A 27,932-nucleotide genomic window follows, 5' to 3' on the forward strand; every position below is an offset into this window, starting at 1 on the left:
AGCAGAGGTGCCGGGCAGCCATCTTTGTGCCGGGCAGTTCCCACGTGCCTCGGCGTCCGCGGCCATCCTTGTGCGGGGCGGCGCTTCTGCCGGCGTGCGGGCCGGAATCCGCAGTGGTCTGCGGGTGATGGAGCGGCGGGCGGGCTGTCGGCTTGGGCCATGGATGCTGTTACTGCTGCTGTTCCCGGTGCAGGGCCGCCAGAAGGAGTCAGGTGGGCTCCGGGCAGGGCCGAGTCTGCAGCAGCGGCTCCGGGTGCGCTCGGCTCCCGAGGCGCTCGCTCCGGTCCCCGGTCCCCGGCGCGCGGAGGATGCTGTGTGGCTGCAGCGCGAGCTGGGCGGCCGGCAGCGGGCGGGGACGAGCAGAGGTGTCTGGGCCTCTGCTTCTGGCCCTGGTCCCTGGACAGTAACCCATCTTCAGGAACAGGGGGGTGGTAGGGAGAGAGGGATGTCCCCTGTTTAATCGCAGAAAACTGTTCCGTGTCTTCCTAGCACACACTTTAGGAGAGAGGGAGGCTTCTAGCTGTAATGACAGAAGAGATGAGGGAGGGTTATGTCCAAGACTTGGCACTGGGTTCTCTATGGGGCTCAGTGTGATTAGGTGAGAATCCATGTCGAAGTCCACTGTATCCATAAGCCGTTTAAGGCCGAACATTAAGCTTGTGACTTTTCCAATTTCTTAGATACCCGATGGCCCAGGTAGAGGAGCAGACTTGACTCAAGCCCCGACAAGTTACACAAAGAATCCTTCTTGGCATTTCGTTTCCACTACTGGGAAAGGAAGGGGATTTCTACAAGTGTTGGTCTTCTGTTGCTTCTGCCTGCTGCTTGCAAATAGGAATGCCAAGGGTATTTTGTTAACTCTCATTTCCTTCACTTTTTGAAGGCTCAAAATGGAAAGTATTTATTGACCAAATTAACAGGGCTTTGGAGAATTATGAACCCTGTTCAAGTCAAAACTGCAGCTGCTACCACGGGTGAGTTCCTTGATGTGTCCCTGAGAGCTGGATTCTTGTCATAGGGACCTTTCCAAAGTCCCTTGAGAGATCTTGATGGCAGTTATCAGTGATCTAAGCATGTCTTGAGAGCAGAAGGGGTATTTCTGCTATATGAAAATGCCCTGGAATGGGAGAGGCTTGATATTCTCCACATGGTCTCTACTCTCTATGGGATTTAGCACACGTGCTTTTCTGTTTCTGCCACAGACTGAAGCCTCTTTTTTTTTTTTTTTTTTTTTTTTTTTTTCCGAGACAGGGTTTCTCTGTGTAGCTTTGCACCTTTCCTGGAACTTGCTTTGTAAACCAGGCTGGCCTTGAACTCACAGAGATCCGCCTGCCTCTTAAGGGCCAGAGTTTGTCTTTTTGTCTTTGGTGCTGGCAGTCCTCAATTGCATGTTGAAGGAATGAGCATTTTATCATCTAATCAGTGTTTCCTCTTGGTTTTTATCTTTAAGGTATGCAAGTTTGGGCTGGGTTTAGTATGGTAGAAAGATAAGTACATTGAAAGCATAAGGCCCAAGGAGTTCTCCCACTGTCTACCCCATATGGCAAGCCATGTAGCTCCTCTGAAAGTTCCTCATCAGATCAACAGAAGTCATAGTTCTTCATGCCCTCAGAAATTCACCTGATGCTAATGATAGTTCTCGAAACCTACTTTGTGCTGAACTTGAAAAGAGATGTAATTTATTTCCTGGTTACTGCAGTTTATGCTAGGGAGCATGAACCTCACCTTTATACTATAGAAAAATAGGACGTCTGTGAGCTGGCAGGGGCTAAGGACTTGGGTTTGCCGTAAATAGGAAGGAGGAATACAGGTCATCATCTAAGGAAGGGGCAGGCCTGATGAGGGGAAGGAAGAAGAAACATTTACTTGCTCTTCCTGTGACTTTGCTGTGTGTGGTGCTGGAGATCAAACCCAGGGCCTTGCCCATGCTAAGCAAGCACTCTACCACGGCACTATGTCCTCAGCATGTTTGATTGGGTGTGCTGTGTACGTTTGGGTGCATTTCTTTTGGGTGTCAACTCTGCCTCAGTCTGTTAAGACTAGGTCTCTCACTGAACCTGGAGCTGGATTGGAGGCCAGCAAGCCTCCAGAGGTCTGCCTCTCTTCCCCGGGGTTATGGCTATGGCCTCTGGCGCTGGGGATGTGAGCTCAGGTCTTTGTGCAAGCCCTCCTACCCAATGAACCACCTTCCCCAGGTTGAGTTTGATGTGTGTGTGTGCGCGTGCGCGTGCGTTTAGTTACCCATGGTGCTTTTGTAGAAGAGCCGCTCATTCCCATCCACTGCTTTTCTTTCTGCTTAGTGGATACTCTAAACATGCCAGGTATTTTCTCTGAACAAAACGCACTTGGGACTAGCCGGAGCGGCACCTGTCTCTTGGCCTGCTCTCCTCGATGATCTCTGTTCTTTCACAGCGTCATAGAAGAGGACCTCGCTCCTTTCCGAGGTGGGATCTCCAGGAAGATGATGGCCGAGGTAGTCCGACGGAAGCTAGGAACCCATTACCAGATCATTAAGAAGCGATTATACCGGGAAGATGACTGCATGTTTCCCTCCAGGTAAGATCTTCTGGAGTCTTCTAATGGCGCTCCATATAGGCTGACTTCATAGTACTCCTGGATGCCAACCTAGAGGGTTAGCAAGCGAATCTTTCCTCGTGTTTCAGGATAAACTCACCACTCACCTTGCCTAGGATTTTATTATAATTTTATTTTACCAGCTATTTTTTTGTTTAGTTTTGTTTTTTCGAGACAGGGTTTCTCTGTGTAGTTTTGGTGCCTGTCCTGGATCTCGCTCTGTAGACCAGGCTGGCCTCAAACTCACAGAGATCTGCCTGCCTCTGCCTCCCGAGTGCTGGGATTAAAGGCGTGTGCCACCACTGCCCAGCTGACCAGCTCTTTTATGTAAGCCTAGTGTACACCATTAATTATGATGGCTTTTTTTTTTTTTTTTTTTGGCCTGGTTCCACAAGCTAATGAAACCTGATAGGGTAATGTGGGCTACAGGAGGAAAGGAAGTGGAGGGATTTATGAATGTATGTTGTGAGCCAGATAAGTGGTTACATAGTAATAACTCATTGTATGGATTTCTTCATTTAGTCCTCTATCCGTGAATATTTAAGTTACTCCTTACAACACCCTTACAAAATTTGGCTGATACAAGCATTGCTATTATGAGCATTCTTATGCATATACCTTTGAGCACACTGGTCATGGACATGTACACATGTAGACTGAATTCCCAGAATAGGTAGGCTAAGTAATGTGTTTTGTTTTTGTTTCCCATGCTTCCTTAAATATATTTTTATTAATTAATTTACTAATTTATTTGACACTGTGTTTCATTATGTAGCTGGTTGGCCTGGAATTTACTACATAGACCAGGCTGGCCTTGAACTCAGAGTTCTGCCTGTTTCTGCCCTCTATAATGCTAGGATTAGAGATGTGTGCCACCATGTCTGGCTCACATGCTCTTAAGTAAGCCTCATACCCTCTAATACAATGCTGTGTATTAGACTTTTAGAATTTTTGTCAGATTGTTAAAAGTTGTCTGCTTTTATTGAGACTTCCTTATTACTAATACAGTTAAGCATATTACATTTATGAACCACTGATTTTATTTGGTAGTTATCTCTTTGTATGTAAAAATATATATAATATCTACAGATAATATTTAATAATTACAATTTTAATAATAAATAAATACTATATAAAAATAAGTAAATAATACTTACTAAAAATAATGTTTATTTGGTAGTTATATCCTTGTGTGTAAACTGTTTTAGCCTGGCATGGAGGCTGAAATCTTGGGTCTTGGGAGGCAGAGGATGGAAGTTTGAGGCCAGATGGTCAACATGGTAAATTCCAGGCCAGCCGTGTTGCCAGAAAATTCAGATCAGTCTGTCAGATGCTAGGTCTGTGAGATCCTAGAGTGGTGCTGGGTGGGACCTCAGAGGCTAGGGCAGACACAAGCTGAACATTTTCCCTTTGTTTCAAATAAACAAATTCTCTGAGGCTTCTCAGGGAGTCTGGTCAGAAAGTCTTGTTGTAGTCCTCATGATGGTGTCAATGCTGTTTCTGTCTTGCAAAACTAATTTCAATAATGACCTATATTTAGGTTGAAGGCATGAAAGGTTTTCCTTTCTCAAGACCTAATCACGGTAGAAAGAAAAATGGTACCTGTGGTAGTTTGCATGTAACTGGCCCCCATAGTCTCATAGGGAGCAGCACTGTTAGGACACGAGGCTTTGTTGGAGTGGGTATGGCCTTGTGGGAGGAAGTGTGTCACTGTGTGGGTAGGCTTTGAGGTTTCCTATGCTGGGAATACCGCCTAGTGAGTCAGTCAGCTTCCTGCTGCCTTCTGGTCAAGATGTAGCCAGCACCACATCTGCCTGCATGCCGCCATGCTCCCTGTCATGACGTTAAAGGGTTGAGAACCTCTGAAACTGTGGGCGAGCCACCCCAATGAAATGTTTTATAAGAATTGCCGTGGTCATGGTGTCTCTTCACAGCAGGGAAAACCCTGACTCCGACAGTATCTTAGTTAGCTTTCTGGTACTGCAACAAAACACCTGAGACAAGTAGGTATAGAAGAAAGGGTCATTTCGGCTCATGGTCTCAGAACGTTCAGCCTGTGGTCAGTTGGCTCTCTTGCTTTTGGGTCTGTGGTTATGTCCTGCAGCATGGGGGAGTAGTACAAGGTAGAGAAACCTGCTTACCTCTGTCACTTTGGAATGTGGGAGATGGGGTGGGGGTGGGGTGGGAGTGGGAATGCAGCAGCTCACGGTCTCCCTGGAGGTCATGCCTTCTGTGATCTAAAACCACCCTCTCCCTTAACTGTTGACCATCCCCTCCCAGTTAGGCAAAGCTGAGGACCAGACATTCCAGATCCAAGCCATAGCGGTGTCTTTGTGTGCGAAGGCAGGCCAAGGAACACAGTGAGAAAATAAGGCCTCCCAGTTTCCATGTTACAATCGGCATCTTCTCTACTCATTAAACTATTCCGTGTCATGGGAAGAAAGACCCAGTAATGATTAGAGAAGTGATGTGAGTAGAAATGGTATTCTCTTCCAAGTTAGGATTATGGGAGCAGCTTAGCTAAGAACGGAAAACCGCCCCTTGTCTAAAGTGCCATTGTCCCTGTAGAGGTATTGCTTTCGGGGGACTGTGATCTGGCCACTGGCCTCTCTCACTTTAACGTTAGGATCCTCCTTGCCCTACAGCCTGCAGGCACTGCTCTGATGATGTTGTGTTTTGTTTTTTTATCTGGCTGACAGGTGTAGTGGTGTCGAACACTTTATTTTGGAAGTGATTCAGCGCCTCCCAGACATGGAAATGGTAATCAATGTTCGGGACTATCCTCAGGTTCCTAAGTGGATGGAGCCAACCATCCCTGTCTTCTCCTTCAGTAAGGTGAGCACAGGAAGGGCCACATGGGGGCAGAGGGTGAGCCTGTGGTATAAGCAAGAGATCTCCTCTAGCAATTTGATGGGCATTGGTGAGGGTGAGGCTGGAGATCCAGGAATGAACTTGTTCTGTGTTAATTCGCAATCACTGAACCGTAAGACTGAAGAACTGGAAGTGAAGACCCATATGTAATGTAAGATTGCCTAAATCTAATGTCTAGGGCTAGGGAGAAGGGTGCCTTAAGAGCCTACCGCATTCACAGGGGAGTCCAGGGAAACTCATAGGCTTAGTTAGGGAATGCTTTCATTTGAGAAATATTTCTTTTCTTTCTTCTTCTTCTTCTTCCTTCTTTTTTTTTTTTTTTTTTTTTTTTTTTTTTTTTTTTTCTTTCTTTTTTTTTGGTTTTTTCGAGACAGGGTTTCTCTGTGTAGCTTTGTGCCTTTTCCTGGAACTCACTCTGTAGTCCAGGCTGGCCTCGAACTCACAGAGATCCACCTGGCTCTGCCTCCCGAGTGCTGGGATTAAAGGCGTGCACCACCACCGGCCGGCGAGAACTATTTCGTGCGTTTCTATAATATATGTAGTAGCTATAGAGCTGAGTGCCCTTTGCCTTGTCTGTGTCTGTATCCCAGGCATCCCGCATAGCTGAAATTCAACACTGAAGGTGCTGGGTAACTCCGCATGGCTTATGCTCAAACAGTGCATTGTACAGATAGGCAGGCCTAGGGTAACCCAGAAGTTAAGGAAGAGGGAGTCTGGGTTCTGTTAGGGAGGATGGAAGTAATTGGGTAACACCTATGGACGTGGAGAATTTGGGACAATAAGCAGCCTGTCTGTACTCAGGTTCATGCAGCTGGTGTATTGGCAAGGAGTTCCTTCTGTAGAAACCAGCTCTGGGGCATTCTGAGTGCGAGTGGGGAGGCTGAAAGATGATAGGCTTAGGATGACCCATAAATCTTTGGGAAAAGGAGCAGGTATTCTGTTTTGTTTCTTCAAAGCAATAGTCTTTTTTTTTTCCCCCTGTTTTTGGTTTTTCGAGACAGGGTTCTTTGTGTCACAGCCCTAGTTGTCCTGGAACTCACTCTGTAGACCAGGCTGGCCTTGAACTCACAGAGATCCCCTTGCCTCTGCCTCCTGAGTGCTGGGATTAAAGACGTGCGCCACCGTTCCCCAGCCAAAGCAGTATTCTTAATTTTTTCTTATTTTTTTTTCTTTTCCTTTTTTGTTTTCGTGTGGGTTGTATGTGCGTGTACACAGAGGCCAGAGGTCAACTGTGGGTAAATTCCTCAGGAGCCATCCACCGTGTTTTTGAGTCAGGACCGCTCATTGGCCTTGAGCTTACTGATTGGGCTGCCTGGCAGGGCAGCAAGCCCCAACCCCCGGGGTCTACTGTGTGCCATGGTGCCCAGCTTTTTGTGGCTTCGGGCACTGGAACTCAGGTCTTCATGCTTGCGAGACAAACTTTGCTTTACCTTCTGAGCCATCTCCCAGCTGTCCCCGCTCTTTCTTCATCAAGATGGACTTTCTCTCTCGACTTACTGCCTGTGTTGTAAGTGGTTTGTGCTGCTTTCTCGAAAGTGCCTGGTCCCAATGTGTCCGTAACTTTACTGCCTTTGGTTCTTGGTGTTTTTTTTTTTTTTTTTTTTTGTCCTTACTTCCCTCCTCTTTTTCCCAGTCGCTCACTGCAGGGTCCAGAGGGGCCGCTGTAGTCTGTCAACTTTGGTTAACTGGGAGGTTCCTGTTGAACAGCTGCTTTCTTTGTTGGAGATGCTTGAAGAGTCACAGGGTATTTTCCGAGTGTTGGAGAGGGGTCAGCACCTTACACATGTAGTCGCGATGAAGAAACAGTGGAGTAAGGCTTTATAAGTGGCCACATGGTAGAGGTAGCCATGAGGCGGGAACAGAGGGTTTCAAACGTTTACCCAAAAATACGTGAGCTGGACTTGGATGGCTTATGCCTGTAAGCACTGGCTTATCCCAGCACCGAGGAGACAGAAATGGAAAGATCATACATTGGGGGGCAGCCTGGTCTAGGTAGTAAGTTCCAGGCCAGCCAGAGTTATGCAGCAAAGTCCTAACTAACACCAGCAACAGCAGCAGCAGCAGCAGCAGCAGCAGCAGCAGCAGCAGCAGACAACCCCTCCCACCAAGAGGTGCGTGGTTAGACGACACCTGCCTTCTCCTGTTCTGCCTCTGGTCCTTCTGGTCAATAAACAGCCAGTGTGAGCTCAAGAGCGACATCCACAGTGTTAGGGGACACTAGATCATGCTTACTAAGTAGTCATCAGACACTGTCCTTTTCAACGATGATGAGTCACTTTGTGTGGAACCTAAACCTGTAGGTAGACTTAGGGATGTCATTTTCCCCATTACCAGGAGATTGAGGCATGCATACATTGGAGCACTCCGTGGGGAAGAGGAAGAGCCAGCTTTCAGACTACTGTGATCAGTGCTATTTCCTGATTCTTACTCTCAAAATACCCCCTGGGAAATAACTCAAAACTGGTAAAGCAGGGGAAACACCAGGATGTAACAGCAGTTAAGTTTTGACAGAACTGATTATTCATAATTCGGAATATTATCCCTACTCCCTCAAAAAAAAACCCTCCAGAATTTTGAGGAACTGAAAATCTTGACCTTTAATATGATTAAAAATTCTGGGATTCGGATGGTCTGTTACTTTTTTTTTTTTTTTTTCCAAGACGGTTTTACTGAGTAGCACTGGCTGTCCTAGAACTCACTATGTAGACCAGTCTGGCCTCGAACCCATAGAGATCCACCTGCCTCTGCCTCCTGAGTGCTGGAATTAAAGGCGTGTGCCACCACCGCCCAGCTGAATCTATTACTTTTTAGGTCTGGTAATTCTTGCTTTTATAATGTCTGCAGCCTAGGCATAAGAGGTGATGTTTTGTGGTGCTGGATATTGTACTCAGGGCCTCATTTGTGCTAGGTAAGTGCTCTTTTATGGAGCTGTATTCCCACATCTAATGTCTAGGACCTAGGCTTGCAGACAAATACAGTATTTCCCTAGCACCATGAAGGCTTTTGTCCCAACTGTATATAATGAATGCAGCTGGCTGCTTCTCATTCTCCTCTAAAACTTACTCAGAATGCCTTTCTGTTTCTGTCAAAGACTTCGGAGTACCATGATATCATGTATCCTGCATGGACATTTTGGGAAGGGGGACCTGCTGTGTGGCCACTTTATCCTACAGGTCTTGGACGGTGGGACCTCTTCAGAGAAGATCTGGTAAGGTAGGTCCTTTGGGAAGGTTTTGTTTTTCCCTCTCTGTGAGTTCTCTTGAAGTAAGAAGTAGAATATAGTCAGTAATTTAAGATTTCTGCCTGGGCTGGGGAGATGGCTCAGTAGGTAAGAGTTTTAGCTGTGCAACCTAAGGATATGAGCTTGGATATGGAGATCCACATAAAATCCAGGCATGGTTGTATGTACCTGTAACTCCCAGTGTTCTTGGGGCCAGAGACAGGTGGATCCTGGGAGCTCACTGGCCAGCTAGCCTAGCAAAAATGAAAGGCATATGAGACAGTGAAAGACCTGTCTCAAGAGAATAAAGACTGACAGCTAATGTCTTCTTCTGGCCCTGATATACACTCACACAGGTATCTGCACATAAATGTGTACACACACACACACATGCACACACACAACATAAAATTCAGGGACTGTTATATAATATGAACAGCTTTGTGTTGGGCACAAGAATAGAGCTTAGTTGATACTTGCCCAGCAGGTTGTGAAGCCCAGGGTTTGACCCCCAGCATTACATAAATTGGTCATGGTGGCTTATTCCTGTAATCCCAGCAGTGGGGAGGTGGACGTAGGAGGATCACAAGTTCAAGGCCAACCTCGTCTATGTAGGGAGTTTGAGGATAGCCTGGAAATCATAAGACCCTGTCTCAAAATTTGAAAATCCCTGTCCAAAAGGGCAGACGGTTCCTTCCTAAACTGTCATCAGTGCCTCCAAGGGAAGGGTTATAAGAGTCTCTAAGCTTTGTAAAGATCATTTTGTATTTTATTTGTTTGAGTGTTCCCCTACATGTTTGTATGTGTACCACATGCATGCCTAGGGCCCTTTAGTTAGAAGAGGGCATCACGTCCTCTGGTACTAAGAGTTACAGACAGTGAGCTGCCACGTGAGTACTGGGAACTGAACCCAGGTCCTCTGCAAGAGCACCACATGCTCTTAACCACCGAGCCATCTCTCCAGCACCATTTTCTTTAAATTTTTCATATTTTAAATATTCTCTAACATAGGGTCTCACCTAGTACCCCAGCCTGGCCTGGAACTTGTTATGTACTGCCCAGCCTCAAACCCAATCAACCCTGTTTCACTCTCTAAAGTGCTGGGATTACAGGTCGAGCCACCATGCTCCACTGTGCATCATTATCATAATAGGAGAAAGTAAATTTAGTGACCTTATTGTAAGGAAGGGTAGATAATTTGTTGAAACAGTCTCACTTTGTAACCCAGGCTGTCCTTGAACACGCGACTCAGGCCGGGGTCAAACCCCTGATCCTCTTGGATACTGAGGTTTTACCCTCCCAAATACCAGCATTGTAGGTAGGCTTTTAAAAATTACTTGGAATGTGCTTGATAATTGGTACTAATAATGGGTTGTGGTGGACCCTTAAGTATATCAAGGACAAGTGTATTTCAGAATCCTTCCTGATCATGACTGAGACATGCCTTGGCCTACTGACGCCATCCTACCAGACTTCTCAAGGTCTGGTCACCTACACTTCCTAAACCAGCTATATGGTACATTCATGATTTTATACAGTATTGGTGCTGTTACTCTAATGGTGCCTGCCCATATAGTCTTGCTATGTAGAACACACTCATCTTGAGTTTGCCATTTTCCCACTTTAGTCTCCTGAATGCTGGGGTTACAGGCATGTATGACCATACCTTGCTTATTGGTGCTTACTTAAGGATCTTCTGGAAACACAGTCATTATAGGCCTTCTCTAGGAGGCAAGGAAGGCAATAATCTAATTCATCTTTGTTCCCAGAACCTGTTACCTTTACAAGTATGGCTAGAGATTCAAAGGGGACTGATTAAAACACAGAAGTGTTATATAGACGTGGCCTGCCTTTTGTTACATCAAGCAAGCTTGCTCAGGCTTGGTAATACTGATATTTGGGCTGAGTAATTCTTTGTGGTAAGGAGCTGTCCTGTTCTTCTGGGATATTTAACATCCCTTGCCTCTGCCCACTAAATGCCAGTAGCAGTTCCTCAGAAATGTTTCCAGATATAGCCATATGCCCCATGGGTAGGTAAGAGAACAGAGCCAGTGCCAGTAAAGGCTACAGATGTGACTCAGTGATAGAACACTTGCCTAGCACGTACAAGGTACTGGCCTAAGTATCCAGCACTATGAAAAGGGAAGGAAGACCCAGCTATGTGGAGAAATGAATAGAAAGCAGTTCCTTTTATTTTATTTATTTTTGAGACATTTAGCCTGGGTTGACTTCAGATTCCCCAGACAGTGGAGGATGACCCTGAAGTATTTATCTTTCTGCTTTTATTTCCCAAGTGCTGTGCTTACAGATGTGTGCCACCGCTGTGGGAAAGAAATCCTTTTTAAAATTATTTCTTACATTTAAATGATGCGTGTCTGTGTGTGTGTGGGGGGCGGTTATGCCCACAAATGCAGTGCTCTCGGAGGCCGGAAGAGAGTGTTGGATCTCTGGAGCTGGAGTTACAGACAGTTGTGAGCTGTGGGCCGTGGGTACTGGGAACCGAACTCAGTACCCTGCAACAGTACTGCTGGGCCCTCTCTCCAGCCCCAAGCCTGCCTTCCCTGGAGTCTTACACAGTCCGTGGCTGTGGACAGGGAGATTCCAGGTGCTTTTGGAATGCTTTCTGTTTTCCCACAGACTCTGAAACAGTGAATGTGTCATTCCCCACTAACTACAAAAGGACAAAACCCTTTGTGAATAATGTTTACTCTTCGGGGAGTAAAAAAATCGTTCTGGCAAGTTCAAGACCAGCCTGGGCTACTGGGCTACACAGCCAGTCCCAGGGTACACAGTGTGATCCTGTCTCCAAATATAGGACTGGAGGTGTTTTTCAGTTGGCCTGCTTCTCCAGCTTGCACAGAGACCTGGGTGTATTTCTCAGCACCGCTGAGAACCAGGCAGTGGTGGCGCTCATCTGTGTGCCAGCACTTGGGAGGCAGAGCAAGAAGGATCAAGAGTGTGAGACCAGCCTGGGCTACATGTAGCCCTGTAGGAGGTTTCCTGTGTCCCACAGCTGCTTCGTCCCAAATAAACACACAGAGGCTTATATTAATTACAAATTGGTCTATGGCTCCGACTTCTTGCTAGCTGGCTCTTTCATCTTAAATTAACCCATTTCTGTTAATCTATATTTTGCCACGTGGCCATGGTGTTACCGGTCTGCTGGCATCTTGTTCCTTGGGCAGCTGGATGGCGTCTGCCCTGACTCCGCCCTTTTTCTCCCTGTCCCTCTGCTTGGGTTTCCTACCTGGCTCTTTTCTTGCCTTACCATAGGCCAAAGCAGCCGTATTTATTAACCAGTGAGAGCAACATATAGTCACAGCACACAATAAGACCATCCCACAGCATGGCCCTTTGGTAAAAGGAAAGGAAAATAAAGGGTTAAAGGGTGGGCCAGTTTAGCTGAGGGGAGAGGTCTGAGGGCTTTGGAAATACCAAACATTGCTCTCAGGCGAGTGAAAAGAAGTTCGTCACTATATATCTGAAATCTACCTAGACCTCAGGAAGTTTGCATCCTGTGTTCTTCTGTTTCTATAATACAGCCCCACTGTCCCTCATCTAGTCCAGCTCAGCCTTCCCCTTCACAGAGGAAGACACTGCATAGACTTCCGTGTCGGGGGCGGGGTGGGGTAGGGTGTTCCTGCAAGGGCAGTTGAAAGTGAACTCTAAGTTTCAGCAAGGAAGGCTGGTCATGATAATAATATCCACTAACTCCTGAGGTTCAGGGACTTTTATCTTTTTTAGAGCATCATGAAGCATTAAGAATCCCAGAGTCCTTTCAGATAGCAGAGTACACACATCTGGTGATCCTTGATTTATTTCCAGAACATAAAGCTGGGAAGTGAATTCCCTTTTGCTCCGTTCTTTTGCATTTCTTGTCACGAGCTAATTTCACTAATAGCCTTCCTCTGCTCATAGAGTAGGACTGTGCCAACTGAACGGTCCTATGCATGCCATTTGGACCCTGGGCACTCTTGTTTCGGGAAGTTAATGTTAGTGGGTTAGTGGATTTGTAGCTATTCCTGGCAAGCCCTTCAGAACACCAAAACACTAATAGAAGAGTTTGTGGTTTCACACATGGCTTGTTTTTGTAGCCTTGAACAGGTTTATTTAAAGGTACAAAGTTCTGAACTGATCTTGAGAAACGATTAAAACATGTATCTAGAGGAAAAACTAATCAAAAAAATCTATATTTTCAGGTCAGCAGCACAGTGGCCATGGGAAAAGAAAAATTCTACAGCATATTTTCGAGGATCAAGGTGATTATATTTTCTGACCTGTATTAATATTTTCCAAGCAGTGGGTAAAATTATGCAACCTTGAGGGTATAATGTATCCTGTTGCTCAAAGGAAAAGCTGAGCTAGCCAAGAAATGAATGTAGAATGATGGCCATGGCACACATCTGTAATCTGGCACTCAAGGGTCAGAGGCAGGACCACTACAAGATCCAGGCCTGCCTCATCTTCAGTATTGGGTTCCGGACCAGCCTGGTCCACAGGTTAAGTTCCAGGTCAGCCTTATTCTCATAGTGGTTTCCAGGCTGTCCTGATCTGAATAGTGAGTTGCAGACCAGCCAGGGTTATACTGTGAGACCCTGTCTCAAAACAGCCACCATCACCAATAACGGCAAAAGTGTGGGCTGGCAGGATCTTAAACTAGAGAAGAATTCAGCTGTGCTGGTTAGTGTTTGTCAACTTGACCCAACCTAGAGTCACCAGGGAGAAGGAAATACCTCCTTCAGGTTGTGTAGGCATGCCTGTGGGGGCATTTTCTTGACTGGTGATTGATATGGGAGGGCCTAGCCCGTGGTGGTCAGTGCCTCCCCTGGGTATGTGGTCCTAGAAAGTATAAGAAAAGTAGCTGAACTTGACCCTGGCTGCAAACAAGTTAGTAAGTGGTTTCCTCCGTGGTTCTCCCTTGTGTGAGAGTTACTCCCTGATTCCCTCAAAGATCAACTGATCAGGATATGTAAACTGATCAGACCCTTTCCTCCCCAAGTTGCTTTTAGTCATGATGTTATCACCACATGGAAAGCAAAATAGGACATCAAATATTTGCTGAATTACTCACAATTCAACTGGAATTCAAAGAAGTCAAGTCCCCAGACAGTAACTCGGTATTTGTAGAGTACCAGCTGCCGGGCAGAGTGGATGATCCTCTTCTTGTCTACAGTTTCCTAGAAGTGGCTTGTCCTTGTGCCTCAGTCTCTCCTGCTTACCTCAGCAGGGATCATCGCCAGGTCTCCTGACTGCCTTGTCCTCAGACCATGTGGCTGCTAAATAGTGTTCAGCGGCACAGACTGAGGCTGGGGAATGGAGAGGGAAGAGGAGGGAGTAGGACGATGGAAATCCCTGTCTGTGTTCTGCCGAGGACACAGTATCTGTGGAATGGGTAAATGGACCAAAAAAGGAGGAGAATTTGCAGTTTTTATGGTACCACCCTCCCTCTACTCAACTCCTGGCGTGGACAGTGGACTTCAGAATACAACTGGGTCTAATACCCATTGTTATGCCCAGATTACAGGGACCCGCAAAAGACCACCACGGAGACCGAATCCCATATGTAAAAGCAAAGAGCCTTTATTTTCAAGCTCCAAGCTTGGTCTCTCTTATCTGTCCGATGCTGTAGCAAGAGCAGAGAGCCCTGAGCTTAGGCGGGGTAGAGTTTTTTTTTTTTTATCATAGCAAAGGTTGGGATGAGGAGATTTCCAGGGTTAGGGCCTTGATTGGCTGACATTTGTCTAGGGGTATCTGTAAAACAGCGACATCGACATCTGGCCATCTTATCTAACCTTATCTAATGGTTGGAATGTTTGGGACATCAGGTACTTCCCCTTAGATGTAGACTCTTCCTGGGTGGGGTCTGCTTATGGCTTTTCCTGGGTCTAGGCGTTGTCTGCCAGTAAGCCTGTCCCAGAAGCTGTGTCTGGGCCCTAAGCCTGTCATGGCAGCTATGTGTTCAAGCTGTTTTGGGCCCCCCACACCCATAACTTGCTGTCTTACTAATTATCTGATTCTCACCTTTTTTTTTTCTTCCTCTGAGACAGAGTCTTGCTAAATAGCCTAGACTTGAGACCTGTGTGCTTTCTAAGTAGCTAGGATTATGAGCATGTAATCACTGTGGTCTTACCGTGTGTGTGTGTGTGTGTGTGTGTGTGTGTGTGTGTGTGTGTGTATTTTGAGATGAGGGTCTCACTTTGTAGCCCTGATTGGCCTGGAGCTTTTTATATAGTTCAGACTGCCCTTGAACTCACAAAGATCCTCCTTTGCCTCCTGAATGCTGGGATTAAAGGCATATGCTACTGTACCCAGCTTTGTTTTCACATTTAAATATTATACTGGACTTTACAGTGCATACATGTAGTAGTCAGGGTCCTCTAGAGTCACAGATATTATGAAATGACTCTCTCTCTCTCTCTCTCATATATATATGGAGAGAGATAGAATACCTATGGGAATTTATTGCAATGATTGCAGTCCAACAATGGCTAGTTATGAGTGAAAAGTCCAAGAACCTAGCAGCTGCTTAGTCTCACGAGGCTGGGTATCTCAGCTGGTCTCCCGGGATCCCAAAGAAGAAATGGATGTGCTGATGAGGCCAGAGCAAGCAGGCAAAGAACAAACCCTTCCTTCCTCCATTGCCCTTATATAGGCAGCAGAAGTTGTAGCTCAAATTAAAGGTGTGTCTTCCTGCCTCAAGATCCGGATCAAAGCCTTATTGTCTTCTTGCCTCAGATCCGGATCACAAGTGTGCCCTCCATTTCTGGATTATAGTTCATTCCAGTTATAGGCAAGTTGACAGCCAAGAATAGCCATCATAATATACAACAAAGACCATGTAGCTATTTTGGGTGAGTGGTGATTATGTAGCCACACAGCTGTGAAAAGCAGTGATGATAGGTATTGGATGAACTTTCCGAAAAGGAAAATCATTCCCTGAAACATAGCTGTAGTGACCAGGACATCATTGTCTTACGGTTACTATTACTGTGCTAAAACACCGTGACCAAAAGCAGCCCGGAGGAAAGGGTTTATTTCATTCACAGTTCCCCATAACAGTTCATCATCAAAAGCCGTCAGGGCAGGAACTCACACAGGATAGGAACCTGGAAGCAGGAACTGATGCTGAGGCCACAGAGGGTGGCTGCTTACTGGCTTGCTCCTTCTGACTTGCTCAGCCTGCTTTCTTATAAGACCCAGGACCACCAGCCCAGGGGTGGCACCACCCACAATAGGCTGGGCCCTCCCCCATCAATCACTAAGAAAATGCCCAACAGCCAGATCTTATAGAGGCATTTTCTCAGTTGAGGCTCCTTCCTCTCTGATGACTCTAGCCTACGACAAGTTGACATAAAATTAGCCTGTAAAATCATACTCTTACAGACCAGATGTAGGCCAGATTTGGTGGCACACACTTACAATCCCAGTGCCTGAGAGATTACCAATCAGGATCAGGAATTCAAGGCCACATTTGGCTACATAGTAAGTGGGAGGGTAGCCTGGTCTACATGAGATCCTGTTTCAAAACAGTAAAATTGGATGTAAGTAAAGAAAGACTCAATACTCCCCGTCTTTGATGGATAAAGTGGAAATAGCCTAAACCACCAAAATGCTGCACTACCCAGGATACCCTTCCTTTACTGTACCAGACCCAGTGAATTATCCTATCTGTGCCAACAGCCACCACACTGGCCAGTACGGCTCACCCAGTAGGGATTGGGAACGTTATGGTGTAGGCCACATAGATTTATGTTCTGTATTTTCTCTGTAGGACAAGCCCCGAAAGAGATCCTCTCATTCTTCTGTCTCGGAAAGATCCCAAACTGGTTGATGCAGAATACACCAAAAACCAGGCCTGGAAATCTATGAAAGTAATCAGCAACCGTCTGAATAGAATCAGAGCCGTGATGACTCTAAGAACATTGCCAGCTGGCTAGACTTTCCGATTAGGTTTCCTCTCAGTGAGGAGATGAACGTGGAGCAGTTCTGTGCACCAATATTAACATATATGTAAATTTCTGCTCGCTCTCCAGACTTTACTCAGTACTATGCTGAGTGTGTCAATAACTGAAGAGTTGAGGGTTGTGAGCTTCTGAGAGAGGCCAGATAGTAAGTGTGGGTCCACCCAGGTCATTACTGCATGTCCTGCTGTAACGGTGAAAGGAGCAGGCAGCTTTCACAACATGGCTATTTCCTAGTTATTTTTGGGGTGCACCAAAATTTGAATTTCATGTGAAATTTGAATTTCATGTCATCTGTCTGTCTGTCTGTCTGTCTATCTATATGTCTGTCTATCTATCTTTCTATCTATCTATCTATCTATCTATCTATCTATCTATCTATCTATCTATTTTTGCTTTTTTTCGAGACAGTTTCTCTGTGTAGTTTTGGTGCCTGTCCTGGATCTCACTCTCAGGCTGGCCTCAAACTCACAGAGATCCTCCTGGCTCTGCCTCCCAGTGCTGGGATTAAAGGCTTGCGTACTGCAGCCCGCAAATTTCATGTCTTCTATCTTTTCTTTTTCTTTATTGTTTGTTTATTTGTTTTTGCTTTTAGCTCTGGCGATTCTGGAACTCACTATGTAGACCAGGCTGGCCTTGAACTCATAGAGATCCACTTGCCTCTCTCTGTTTCCTGAGTGCTGGGATGGAAGTCCTATGCCACTACACCTGCATTTCATATAATTTTTACATATCAAAAATATATTTCTTTCCCTTTTTTCCCCAGTCCCTTGAAAATGTGAAAATATTCAGTATATGAGTTCTATACCCCCACACGGTGGGTTAGAGTTGGTCTGTGGCTGTAGTTTAGCAACCCCTGGGTTAAATGAATGGTGCACAGTGGCTCTAGAGTGAAACCTGAGGGCTCAGACAGTGAGCTAAATGACTAAGTGTCTGGGGCCAGAGTTCCAGGAATCTTCATTTCCTTAAAATATGAAAACTGTGACCTTTTGCTTTGTGGTCCATCGGTTCTGACTGTGACTTCTTGCCTTAAGTAAGAATTTAAAGTCCTAATTTCCTCATTTGCAGTTTCAATACAGCATATGAGAAGAAAGTGTTAACCTTCATGGAGAACAACCCAGTGTATACCTGAAATGGGTGTATTATTTGCATAGGTTTTATCTGTGCATTTTTGTTCTTGCCATAGTGGGGATTGAATCTTTGCCCCGGAATGCTAGACAAACACTCTACTAGAGCTACAACCATTAGCCTGCTTTGTTTTGAATTGAAAATTTTTTATTTTATGTGTAGGAGTGTTTTGCCTGTATCTATGTATGTGTGCTGGTGCCTCCAGAGGCTGGAAGAGGGTGCTGGAGTTATGGACAGTTGTAAGCTGTCATGAGGATACTTGGAATCAAGCCCAGGTCCTCTGCAAGAGCAGCAAGTACTTTTAACCGCTGAGCCATCTCTCCAGCCCGACTCTTAGCCTGTCTTATACCGTTTTAGTCAAACAGGAAGAAATGAGTTTAAGAAACCTTAACACAAATATGCACAGGAATTCAAGGGCACCCTCAGTTAGCGACTTTGAACCTATCCTGGGCTATGCAGCCTTCTCTCCAAAACAAAACAAAATGGGAAAAGGCCAGCAGAAACCAAGAAACGAAAGAACACATTCATTCAGCATGCAGGTTGTTAGCATCTCCTGTGGAGGCGGGCAGCGAGGCAAATAGGAAAGGGCAGCCCCCGATGGCTGCTCCAAGTGGGATAGGAGCCTGGTTTGCTAGGTGTTTATTATTGTTACTGTTACTGTTTTCCTTCAAGGAAATTTAGAAATCTGGATTGTTATGATTGATTGATTGACTTTGGGATAGGGTCTTCAGCAGCCTAAGCTGGCCTTAAGCTTTTGATGTAACTGAGGGTGACATTGAACTCCTGATCCCCCTGCCTCCACCTTCACTTGAACTTCAACGGTCAAATCCCCCATTGGGATCCCAGGCTTGGTATGGGGCTGCCAAGCCAGGCCAGGGATCGGGGCTTTTGTGAGAAATGTCATGCCACCTAGTGAAATGTTAGCAGTGGCTTGAATATTTATTTTTAAATAATAGGCCCAACGAATGTCCCTGTGAGTTAACAACCATGAGCCCCATAAGCCAGACCGTGTGACCTTCTGTGTGTGGGAGGGGGAGGGGGATCAGTTCACAAAGGGAGGTGGGCACTACACCATGACCTCTTAGTTCAAATGAAGATAGCATGACTTCAGGTGAGTCCAGAGTCTAAAACCAAACAGACCCTATTGCTGCTATTAAGATCACATGACATTGAGCAAGTCCCGACTTGAAACCGTGGGCTCCTCGGTGGTCTAGTAAATATGATAATGCCTCTGGGGCCTGTTTTGTTTTCATGATACTGAAATGAGGTTATGAAATGTTTTAACAGAGCACCTGCCTGTAAGTGCTGGTGATGATCGCTTCCTTTTCACCTACAGGATACCTTGGGGAAGCCAGCTGCTAAGGATGTTCATCTGATAGATCACTGCAAGTACAAGTAAGACTTCCAGATACTTATGTCTATATTGCTTTCCAAATGCTTCACTTTGGAGACTTACATCTGAAGTATCTTGTTCATTCGTTGAGTTGGTTTTCACTGAGGCCTGCAGTGCCCTGACCAGAGTCCCGTGGGGAGCGTGGAGAAGAGTGAGGCAGGTTCATTACCTCTCTCCACAACACCCCTCCCAGTAGTTAGATTACATATTTGTCACAATAATAAATGTTATAATGAGGAGCTCCAAATACAACTTGGTGTTGGAGCATGTGCTTACTTACCATAATAGAGGCCCCAGGTTCATTCTGATCATTGTAACAAACAGGCAAACATCATAATGAAATTCTGGGACTAAGAATTAGCTAAGCAGGTAAACTGAGGCTTGGAGGAGGGTTGGGATGGGCCTTGGGAGTAAGGACAATGGTCATATCCAGGGGGAGCTCCTCTGTTAGGAACAGACAGCTCCATGTATGAGAAATGCTGAGAAGAAAACAGCCTTTTCTTTTTTCTTTTTCTTTTTTCGAGACAGGGTTTCTCTGTGTAGCTTTGCGCCTTTCCTGGATCTCACTCTGTAGACCAGGCTGGCCTCGAACTCACAAAGATCCGCCTGCCTCTGCCTCCCAAGTGCTGGGATTAAAGGTGTGCGCCACCCCACCTAACCACCCCCACCCTCCACCTTAAAACAGCCTTTCCTTAAGAGATTTTTCTAGGGAGCATCTCTTCCAGGATTGATTAGCTTAGACTTGTCTCCCCATACTTTGAAAGAAGAGGGTGATAGATATCCAGGAAGAGGGCCTGCTGTGACCTGATGGACTGCACGAGGGGAAACAAAAAGATATGGGAGCCTGGCTTACTATATGACTCAGTGTGTAGCTGGGATGAACTTGACCCCTGCTCCTCCTGTCTCTACCTCTCAAATGCTGGGATTATAGGCATGTCCCAACATGACCATTGTAGAGTTTTTACTCTTTTTCAGAATGCATTTTTTTACATTTACTTATTTTGTGTGGGTGCATGTGTGCCATTGCATACATGTGGAGGTCATACCACTCAATGGGGTCGGTTCTCTCCTTCCACCCTCCAGGCTCTGGAAATTGGATGGAGGACCTCAGGCTTGGTGATGAGCACCTGCTGAGCCATCTTTATAGCCAAGTCTTGTTACTTTTTGTTTTTAATGTGTATCATTGAACATATTTTTTCATATAGGTCTGAAATCTATAAAAGCAAAACAACAAAACCAGCCTATTACTTCTTTCTGATCCTGGCTGTTTTCTACCCAGCACACAGCTGCTGGCTCTATATAACTCTGGAGAAATTATTTCTTTGGTTTACCTGACCTTCCTGGAACAACCTGCAGCTCCAACCCAGGAAAAGCAAGGAATTTGTGGAAACTGCACAGATACATACTGATGTGGTTTTGAACGCTGATAATAGGGCGTAGTGGCTCAATGCCTGAGTCTCAGCACTTGGGGGGATGAGGCAGGAGGATTTCTGTGAGTCTTCGGCCAGCCCAAGGTAAAGTGTGAGACCATGTTGTAGTTAGGGTTTCTACTGCTGTAATAAAATACTATGACCAAAAACTACTTGGGGAGAAAAGCTTCATTTTGATTTTTTAGCCTGTAGTTCATCATCCATGGCATTCAGGGCAGGAACTCAAGGCAGAAACCTGGAGCCAGGTCCTGAAGCAGAGGCCATGGAGGGGTGCTGCTTATTGGCTTGTTCCCCATGACCTGCTCAGCCTGCTTCCTTATAGAACCCAGGACAACCCCCAGGCAGGTGGGCTTTCCCATGTCAATCATTAATCAAGGAAATGCCCCTACAGACTTGCCTATATATATATACAAACTGATAGAGGAATTTTCTCAACTGAGCATCCTTCCCAAATGACCCTGGTTGGTGTCAAGTTGTCAACTAACCAGCATTCTCTGTCTTAAAAAAATAAAAAAGGAAAACATTACAGAAGGGAAGGGGGGAAACATAAAAGCAGAGGCAGGGGATGGGGGGGAGGGGAGAGGGGAAAGGTCCCGTTTGTGCCAGCAGCTCTAGAAAATGAAGTGTGCTTTCTTCTCTTTCTTAGGTATCTGTTTAATTTTCGAGGTGTAGCTGCAAGTTTCCGGTTCAAACATCTCTTCTTGTGTGGTTCGCTGGTCTTCCATGTTGGTGATGAGTGGGTGGAATTCTTCTACCCACAGCTAAAGCCATGGGTTCACTACATCCCAGTCAAAACAGACCTCTCCAATGTCCAGTAAGCACTTAACCTTCCAACTGAAGTTTCATATGACCATTTCCTCTTCAGTCCAGCCACTTGACGCATTTTCTCAGGATGATTTCATTTTCAAGTGAAAGCTTTTTCCCACCTTGAAGAGTTGGTCTGTACACGTTGTATACTGTTATGTATTATCTAGGTAGGTTATACATGGGATTTAACTTGAAGTGCTTTAATTTACAGTGCTGTTTCTAACATAACATGCAGATGATGTGAAAAGCTTTGATCTTTCAACACCTGAAGATAGATTTGGCCTTATTATATTGTTATTCAGTGAAGCCCTGGCAAATAGTCTTTCATGATGGGAGGAGATGGAGGTGTGCAGAGAGCTCCGGAAATCCTGTTGAAGAGAGGGAGGAAGGATTGTATGAGTCGGGGGTCAAGGTCGTCACAAGGAAACCCACAGAAACAACTAACCTGGACTCATAGGAGCTCACAGACTCTGGACTGACAGCTAGGGAGCCTGCATGGGACTGACCTAGGCCCTCTACATATGTGTGACAGTTGTGTAGCTTGATCTATTTGTGGGACTCCCAGCAGTGGGATCAGGTCCTGTCCCTAATGCTTAGGCTGGCTTTGGGGAACCTATTCCTCAAACTAGACTACCTCACCCAGCCTCAATGCAAAGGGAGGAGCTTAGTCCTACCTCAACTTGATATGCCATGCTTTGTTGACACCCATGGGAGGCCTGCCCCTTTCTGAACAGAAACAGAAGAGTGGATTGGGGTGGCGGGTAGGGGTGGGAGTGGGGAGGGTGGGGGGTAGAGGAGGGATAGGGAGACATGGCCTGGGGCTGGGGGGTGGGGTGGGAGAGGAGACAGAAGGAGAAGAAGGAGGGGAAACTGCAGTTGGGATATAAAATAAATGAAAAAAATTTAAAACAATATATTGGAAGGAAGGGAGGAGGGGGAAGAGAAGAGAAGAGAAGAGATGTGGAGAAGGGCCAGAAATGTGAACCCAGTTCCCTCCTCTGGCTAGAACAAGAGTTTGGAGACAAATGGGAAATTTTCCATGTTTGTTTATGTCTTCGTGTGCGTGTGTGTTGGGGGACACTTGTGAAGGAGCGTATGACATGCCACTGCGTGTGTGTCGTGGTCAGAGGACAACTTGCAGGAGTCTGTTTGCTCTCCACCTCGCCAGTTTCTGTCACTGTGCTGCACGCTCCAAGCTTCCTGTGACTCTCCTGTCCCTGCTGAGATGACAGCAGATTGCCACCACATCCAGCCTTTCACAGGGGTTTCCAGGGTAGACTTGGCTTGTCAGGCTGCCACCTGCTGAGCCATTTTTCTGGTCCCAGAAATTATTTTTTATACTTGACTTTTTATGATTATTGTTGTAGATTTTTGTGTTTTCCAAAATACATCCCAAGTTTATATACTGGAACATAGTATAATAGATGATGGTGACAGGTAACAATCTGACTTTAACTTGCTTTTTTTTTTTTTTTTTGAGACACGGTTTTATGTAACTCGAGCTTTCTTTCTCTCTCTCTCTCTCTCTCTCTCTCTTTTGGTTTTTCAAGACAGGGTTTCTCTGTGTAGCTTTGCACCTTTCCTGAAACTTGCTTTGTAGACCAGGCTGGCCTCGAACTCACAGAGATCAGCCTGGCTCTGCCTCCCGAGTGGTGGGATTAAAGGTGTGCGCCACCACTGCCTGGCGTAACTTGGGCTTTCTTCAAACTTGCTGTATAGCTGAGGCAGTCTTGAACTCCTAATCCTCCTGCTTCTGCCTCCCATGTGCTGGGATCATCAGCATATACCATGCCCCATGATTCCTAGTTTTGTATATAGAGTTTTTTTCTTTGCTGTTATTTTATTTCTTTAGGCACCCTGATATCTTGGCTTTAAAGAAATTATCTACAACCTACAGATCTACAGATTTATCTGTTGTCTTTCTTACTTGGTATTAGTGAGTGTGATCTATATTTTTTTAAAAGTTCACGATTTTGTGTGTGTGTGTGTGTGTGTGTGTGTGTCTGTGTCTGTGTATGGTGCATGTTTGTTTATTCATGTGTGTAGGAAGGCCAGAGGTCAACAGGGGCCATACATTTTGTTCTCTTTGTGACAAAATCTCTTGCTAGGACCTTGTGCTTGCCTATTAGAATTGGCTGGCTGGCCGGCAAGCTCCAGGGATCCATCCGTCTCTACTTTACTGACATGGGAATTAAAAGCACAAGTCATCATGCCTGGCTGCTTCTGTGGGTATTGGTGTGGAACACAGGTTCCTGTGCTTGCATGGCAAATACGTTAGCAGCTGAGCCATCTCCCCAGCTTCTACATTGTCATGGTTCTTGTCATTTTAGGGAGCTGTTGCAGTTTGTAAAAGCAAATGATGATATTGCTCAGGAAATTGCTAACAGGTAAGCGCTATTTGTTTGTCCTTTCTTGTCCTCATCTGTCCTGAAGTTTTCCAAATATAGTTACATGATAATGTCCGTGCCTCGGCTTCATTACAAAGGTAATCCAGAGTTACAGCTGTCCTGAGGCAAATGCACACATCTACAAGTGCTCTGTGTTTATGCAGATAGATTTCAGTCTTTTAAAGATTTTAAATTGTATGTATATTTATGTCTGCCTGTGTGTGGGTATATGCATGTCAGTGCTGGTGCCCAGGAGGTCAGAGGCACAGGACTCCCTAGCACTGGAATTACAGGCAGTCATGAGCAAAAGCAGTACACTCTTAAGCACTGAACCCTCCTCCAGGCCCTAGACTTCAGTCTTGGAGGAACGAAGACAAGTACTTTTAGCTAGGCATGGTGACTCACACCTGTAATCCCAGCGATGGGGAGACTGAGCCAAGAGAATTGCTTCGAGTCCCAGGCCAGCCTGGGCTATGAAGTGAATTCTAGGCCAGCCTGCAGTAAAGAGTGCGCAGTCTCAAAACTCCCAACCACACCAAGACAAAACAACAGCAACAAACTTAAGTGGTTAAAATGAATATTGGCTGGTAATAATGCTTCTTTTTAGAAACAAACATTCAGTGCTGTTGCTGAATACATGCATATGGATGTGACAGTTATAGGGTTGGTTGTGAGGTGCAGTGGAGTTAAATCAAATGCTCAGAACAAGGCTCATGATAAAGTAGCCTAACCATATGTGGGCTTGTTGTTAATAAAGCCTATGACTTAAAATGCTCTTGTTAATCTTGTCTCTAGGGGAAGCCAGTTCATCAAAAACCATTTGCAGATGGATGACATCACCTGTTACTGGGAGAACCTCTTGACTGAATACTCCAAATTTCTGTCCTATAATGTAACAAAAAGGAAAGATTATTATCAGATCACTCCCAGACTTTTGAAAACTGAACTGTAGTAGTCATCAGAGGACTGGAATCCTGACAGTGGATCTGGGATGCTCTGTGGTGAAATACCATGGGTGTGACACCTATATTTTGAACACCTTTGGTCAAACCAAACATCCAGTTTTCCTTATCATGTTATATCTGGAGGGACTCTTGAGAAAGATCTAAAATGTGTTTAATGAACAGAAATGAAACAGCTCAGCTCTTTGAAATCATGAACTAAGGATTTGGAACGACATTCTAACTTTCATTTTCTTAGGATCAATCACAGCTTGTGCCTCAGGTCATCTACATGTATCATCACTGTGAAATTGAGTGGGTCTAGGCCCTTTGTCCTGTTATTTGGAGCAGACCATCCATCCTTCGGTGCAGTTCATATCTGCAACTCTGAAGTCATTCTAGGCTTGATGTCTGTTGCTTTATTTTAATGTAGAAATCCTCTGGGCTTTGAAAAGCCCCACGGTGATCATTTCCAGAAGCATCTAAGGACGTAGTGGCTGTGCCGTGCGGCGCTGTTGGAGTTCTCTTTTGTAGAGCCTAACTTCTTTGGCACTCAGGAGGCTTCTCTAATGCTTCATTTGCATGAGTAACTTTTGCAGGTGGATTTCAAGTGCCCATTTTGTGCCTTCGTGTCCTTTTTATTCTCTCTCTGAAAGAGAGAGATAAAGAGAGAAATTTCTTAATACATTTAGGAAGCAGTCTTGGTTAAAACAAAACAATGTCCCTGTAATACTAGCACTTCTGAAGTAGAGGCAGGAGGAGGAGTTCATGGTCACCCTCGGCTACACGAGAGTTCAAGGGCAGCCTGGCTACCTACATGAGGTCCTGCCTTATAAACTCTAACTCACCTTTTGCACACCTTTGATTTTGCCTTCTTAAATTAGTAGCAGCAGGACCATCTCAATTTGCAGAGACCATAATCTTCATATGTGAACACATCATAAAGTGGCAGTTTATAGAGCATTTAATTTTCATTTTTTACTCCCATAGGGGATATTTTAGTGTAAATCATTATTGGAGTACTTCCTTATTCTGAGAAAGATATACAGACAGTTTATTTCAAGTTACAGCTCCAACATCACCTTTCTGAACCTCATTCTTGGCAGTTAGGGACTATTTTTACAATCTGCTCATGCCTGTATTATGTGCTATCTCACTGCGTTGTGGTTACTGGCTATTTCTTTCATTGTTCTGTAAGCTTATTGATGGTGAGAATGATGTTTCACTGCTCTTGATGTCTCCATTATCCAGCACAGTGCCTCACAGAATAATTACTGAAGAACTATTGGGGGGATGGGTGAGTAGGGGGTGGATTGATACATTTACTTGGCTTAACTAAATTCTATTTTTAAACTGCTCAGTTACTGGCTGAGGGGATGAGATGCATTGTAAGAAATGGATCAATACAGATCCTCACTTGCCCTCTCAAGTAGCAAGGGGTATCTTTGTTTTAAAAACAAGTTACTCAGATTTTATACTTACCTGTGTACCTCAGTGTAGATGGTATGAGAATGACGTGTAACACCATGGAAAGTGTATGCTTTTGAAAATAGTTTGTGTGCTCACACTTCTGAAGATTTTGTTATTATTCATACTAGCTCAGTCCAAACTTACCATTTGCTCCTCAAAAAATTCATTCTCTCTACTGTGGAAAAGGTTACTGTTGTTTTCAATATAACCAAATATAGTATGTTTTCTAAGAGTTGTACTTGGTGAACCTGGCAAAAGGAACTGCTGACCCGAGAGAAAATTGACAACAGAAAAAGGTATTGGGTTTGATGAGCAGAATTCAGCCACACAGGCTGAGGATCAGGTGGGATCAGGTGGTGGTTCCAAGCAGTGACCATTGAAATCTTTCACTGATGGTTACTCTTTGCAAGCTCATGTCCTGAGGATGAAAGAGTGGTATGTGTTAAAGTGTGTTTTGATTACTTCTCACAACAACCTTGTGACTTTGACAGTATTGCTTTGTGACCCTTCAAAATAATCAGTACAGGAGAGGCAGAGTGCTTCCCTGTGGTACAGGAAGGTTAGCTCTGATAGCTTGGGAAATATGGAAGGTTGACGGAGTGAGAGAGTTGGAGAGAGATGAGATAGAGCAGGAAGGCTGAGCAGTAGCCAAAGTGAATCTTTGGGGGCTGGGATATAGCTGGGTGGTAGGGCACTTGCCTGGCATAGGTTCAATTCCCAGTACCACCTAGAACAACAAAATCAGTCTGCAGAGTTAGTGACATCTATCAGTTATCATTTATGTCTGTAGGATTCAGGATCCTGGGGATGTTTGAGTTATATGTAAAGGATTTTGTCAATGTCTGCCCAACCTCTGCCCCATCCCCATTCCAAGTCTACCCTGATTCCAGAATGACTCTAGTTCCAGTTCTGAGGATCAGTCCCAAGACCTTAAGAATGTCAGACAAATGCAAGCACTCAGTTTTCCTACAGGTAAGCTAGACAGACAGCACATCCATTTGTTGGTCTTTCCAGCCTTAGGACCTTAATCCCAGTGCCCACCTCTGAAAAAAAAAAAAAAAAGGACCAAGAAGGTGCAAGCGAGAGCCAGGAATTGGGATCTGACTTCTTCATTCAACAGATAATTACTTGAAGCAGGCAGATCTCTGAGGCTGAGGCCAACCTAGTCTATAGAGTGAGTTATAGAACAGCCAGGGCTCCACAGAGAAACCCTGCCTTTTTTGGAGGGGGGGGGCGTTAATTACTTAACAGCTGCTTCATGGTAAACACTTGGTGATCCAGAAGTGCAGAAAGATGAGTATTCAGCTTCAGTCCTCTTGAGAGAGGTCAGCAAACAGGAAATTACAATGCAGTGCTGTGTTCCATTTAAGGCACATCTCTGGACCTTATCTGTAGAGATGTGCCACAGTCAGCTCCCCAAGTCCTATTTACTATACATATCCATATGAAAGTCCATAGTTATTTATTCAGTACTCCATGGAAGTGACTGTAGAGCACCAGGCTGTATATCCAGTGTGTGCTTTCAAGTAACGAGAAAAGTAGGTAAAGTGATCTGCAAAGAGAATATGAGATATGTGGTAACTGCCAAGGATTAAATATTACACAAACAAACCGGGAATATTTTACTTGGTGAACTTTTTAAAAAAAATTGTGCCTTGGTGTTTTGTTTTGTTTAAAAAAAAAAAAGGCAAGCCGGGCGGTGGTGGCGCTCGCCTTTAATCCCAGCACTCGGGAGGCAGAGGCAGGTGGA

At 45.2% G+C, this 27,932-nt stretch overlaps 1 protein-coding gene and 1 long non-coding RNA gene across 3 annotated transcripts; one reads left to right on the forward strand and one right to left on the reverse strand.

Annotated features, from left to right (window-relative positions):
- The first annotated feature begins 45 nt into the window (after nucleotides 1–45).
- Nucleotides 46–26,414, forward strand: Poglut1 (protein O-glucosyltransferase 1). 2 transcript variants are annotated; one of them, XM_028881596.2, is made up of 11 exons: nucleotides 46–212; nucleotides 884–974; nucleotides 2,413–2,556; nucleotides 5,274–5,409; nucleotides 8,537–8,658; nucleotides 12,865–12,924; nucleotides 16,437–16,536; nucleotides 19,091–19,149; nucleotides 21,224–21,391; nucleotides 23,715–23,771; nucleotides 24,567–26,414. In XM_028881596.2, the coding sequence occupies exons 1-11, from the start codon at nucleotides 128–130 to the stop codon at nucleotides 24,721–24,723; spliced, it is 1,179 nt and encodes a 392-aa protein (XP_028737429.1). In that variant the 5' UTR covers nucleotides 46–127; the 3' UTR covers nucleotides 24,724–26,414. The 2 variants fall into 2 exon arrangements, with proteins under 2 accessions (XP_028737429.1, XP_028737430.1); XM_028881597.1 differs by having other exon boundaries at nucleotides 127–212; nucleotides 681–974.
- Nucleotides 24,871–27,874, reverse strand: LOC119088792. Its single transcript, XR_005092521.1, has 2 exons — nucleotides 27,427–27,874; nucleotides 24,871–26,600 (listed from the first exon to the last, which is right to left on the reverse strand). It is a non-coding gene; the product is annotated as an uncharacterized LOC119088792 (long non-coding RNA).
- Between the last annotated feature and the right edge of the window lie 58 nt (nucleotides 27,875–27,932).

The sequence above is a fragment of the Peromyscus leucopus genome, chromosome 12, assembly GCF_004664715.2.
Source record: "Peromyscus leucopus breed LL Stock chromosome 12, UCI_PerLeu_2.1, whole genome shotgun sequence".
In the NCBI taxonomy this organism is placed as follows: domain Eukaryota; kingdom Metazoa; phylum Chordata; class Mammalia; order Rodentia; family Cricetidae; genus Peromyscus; species Peromyscus leucopus.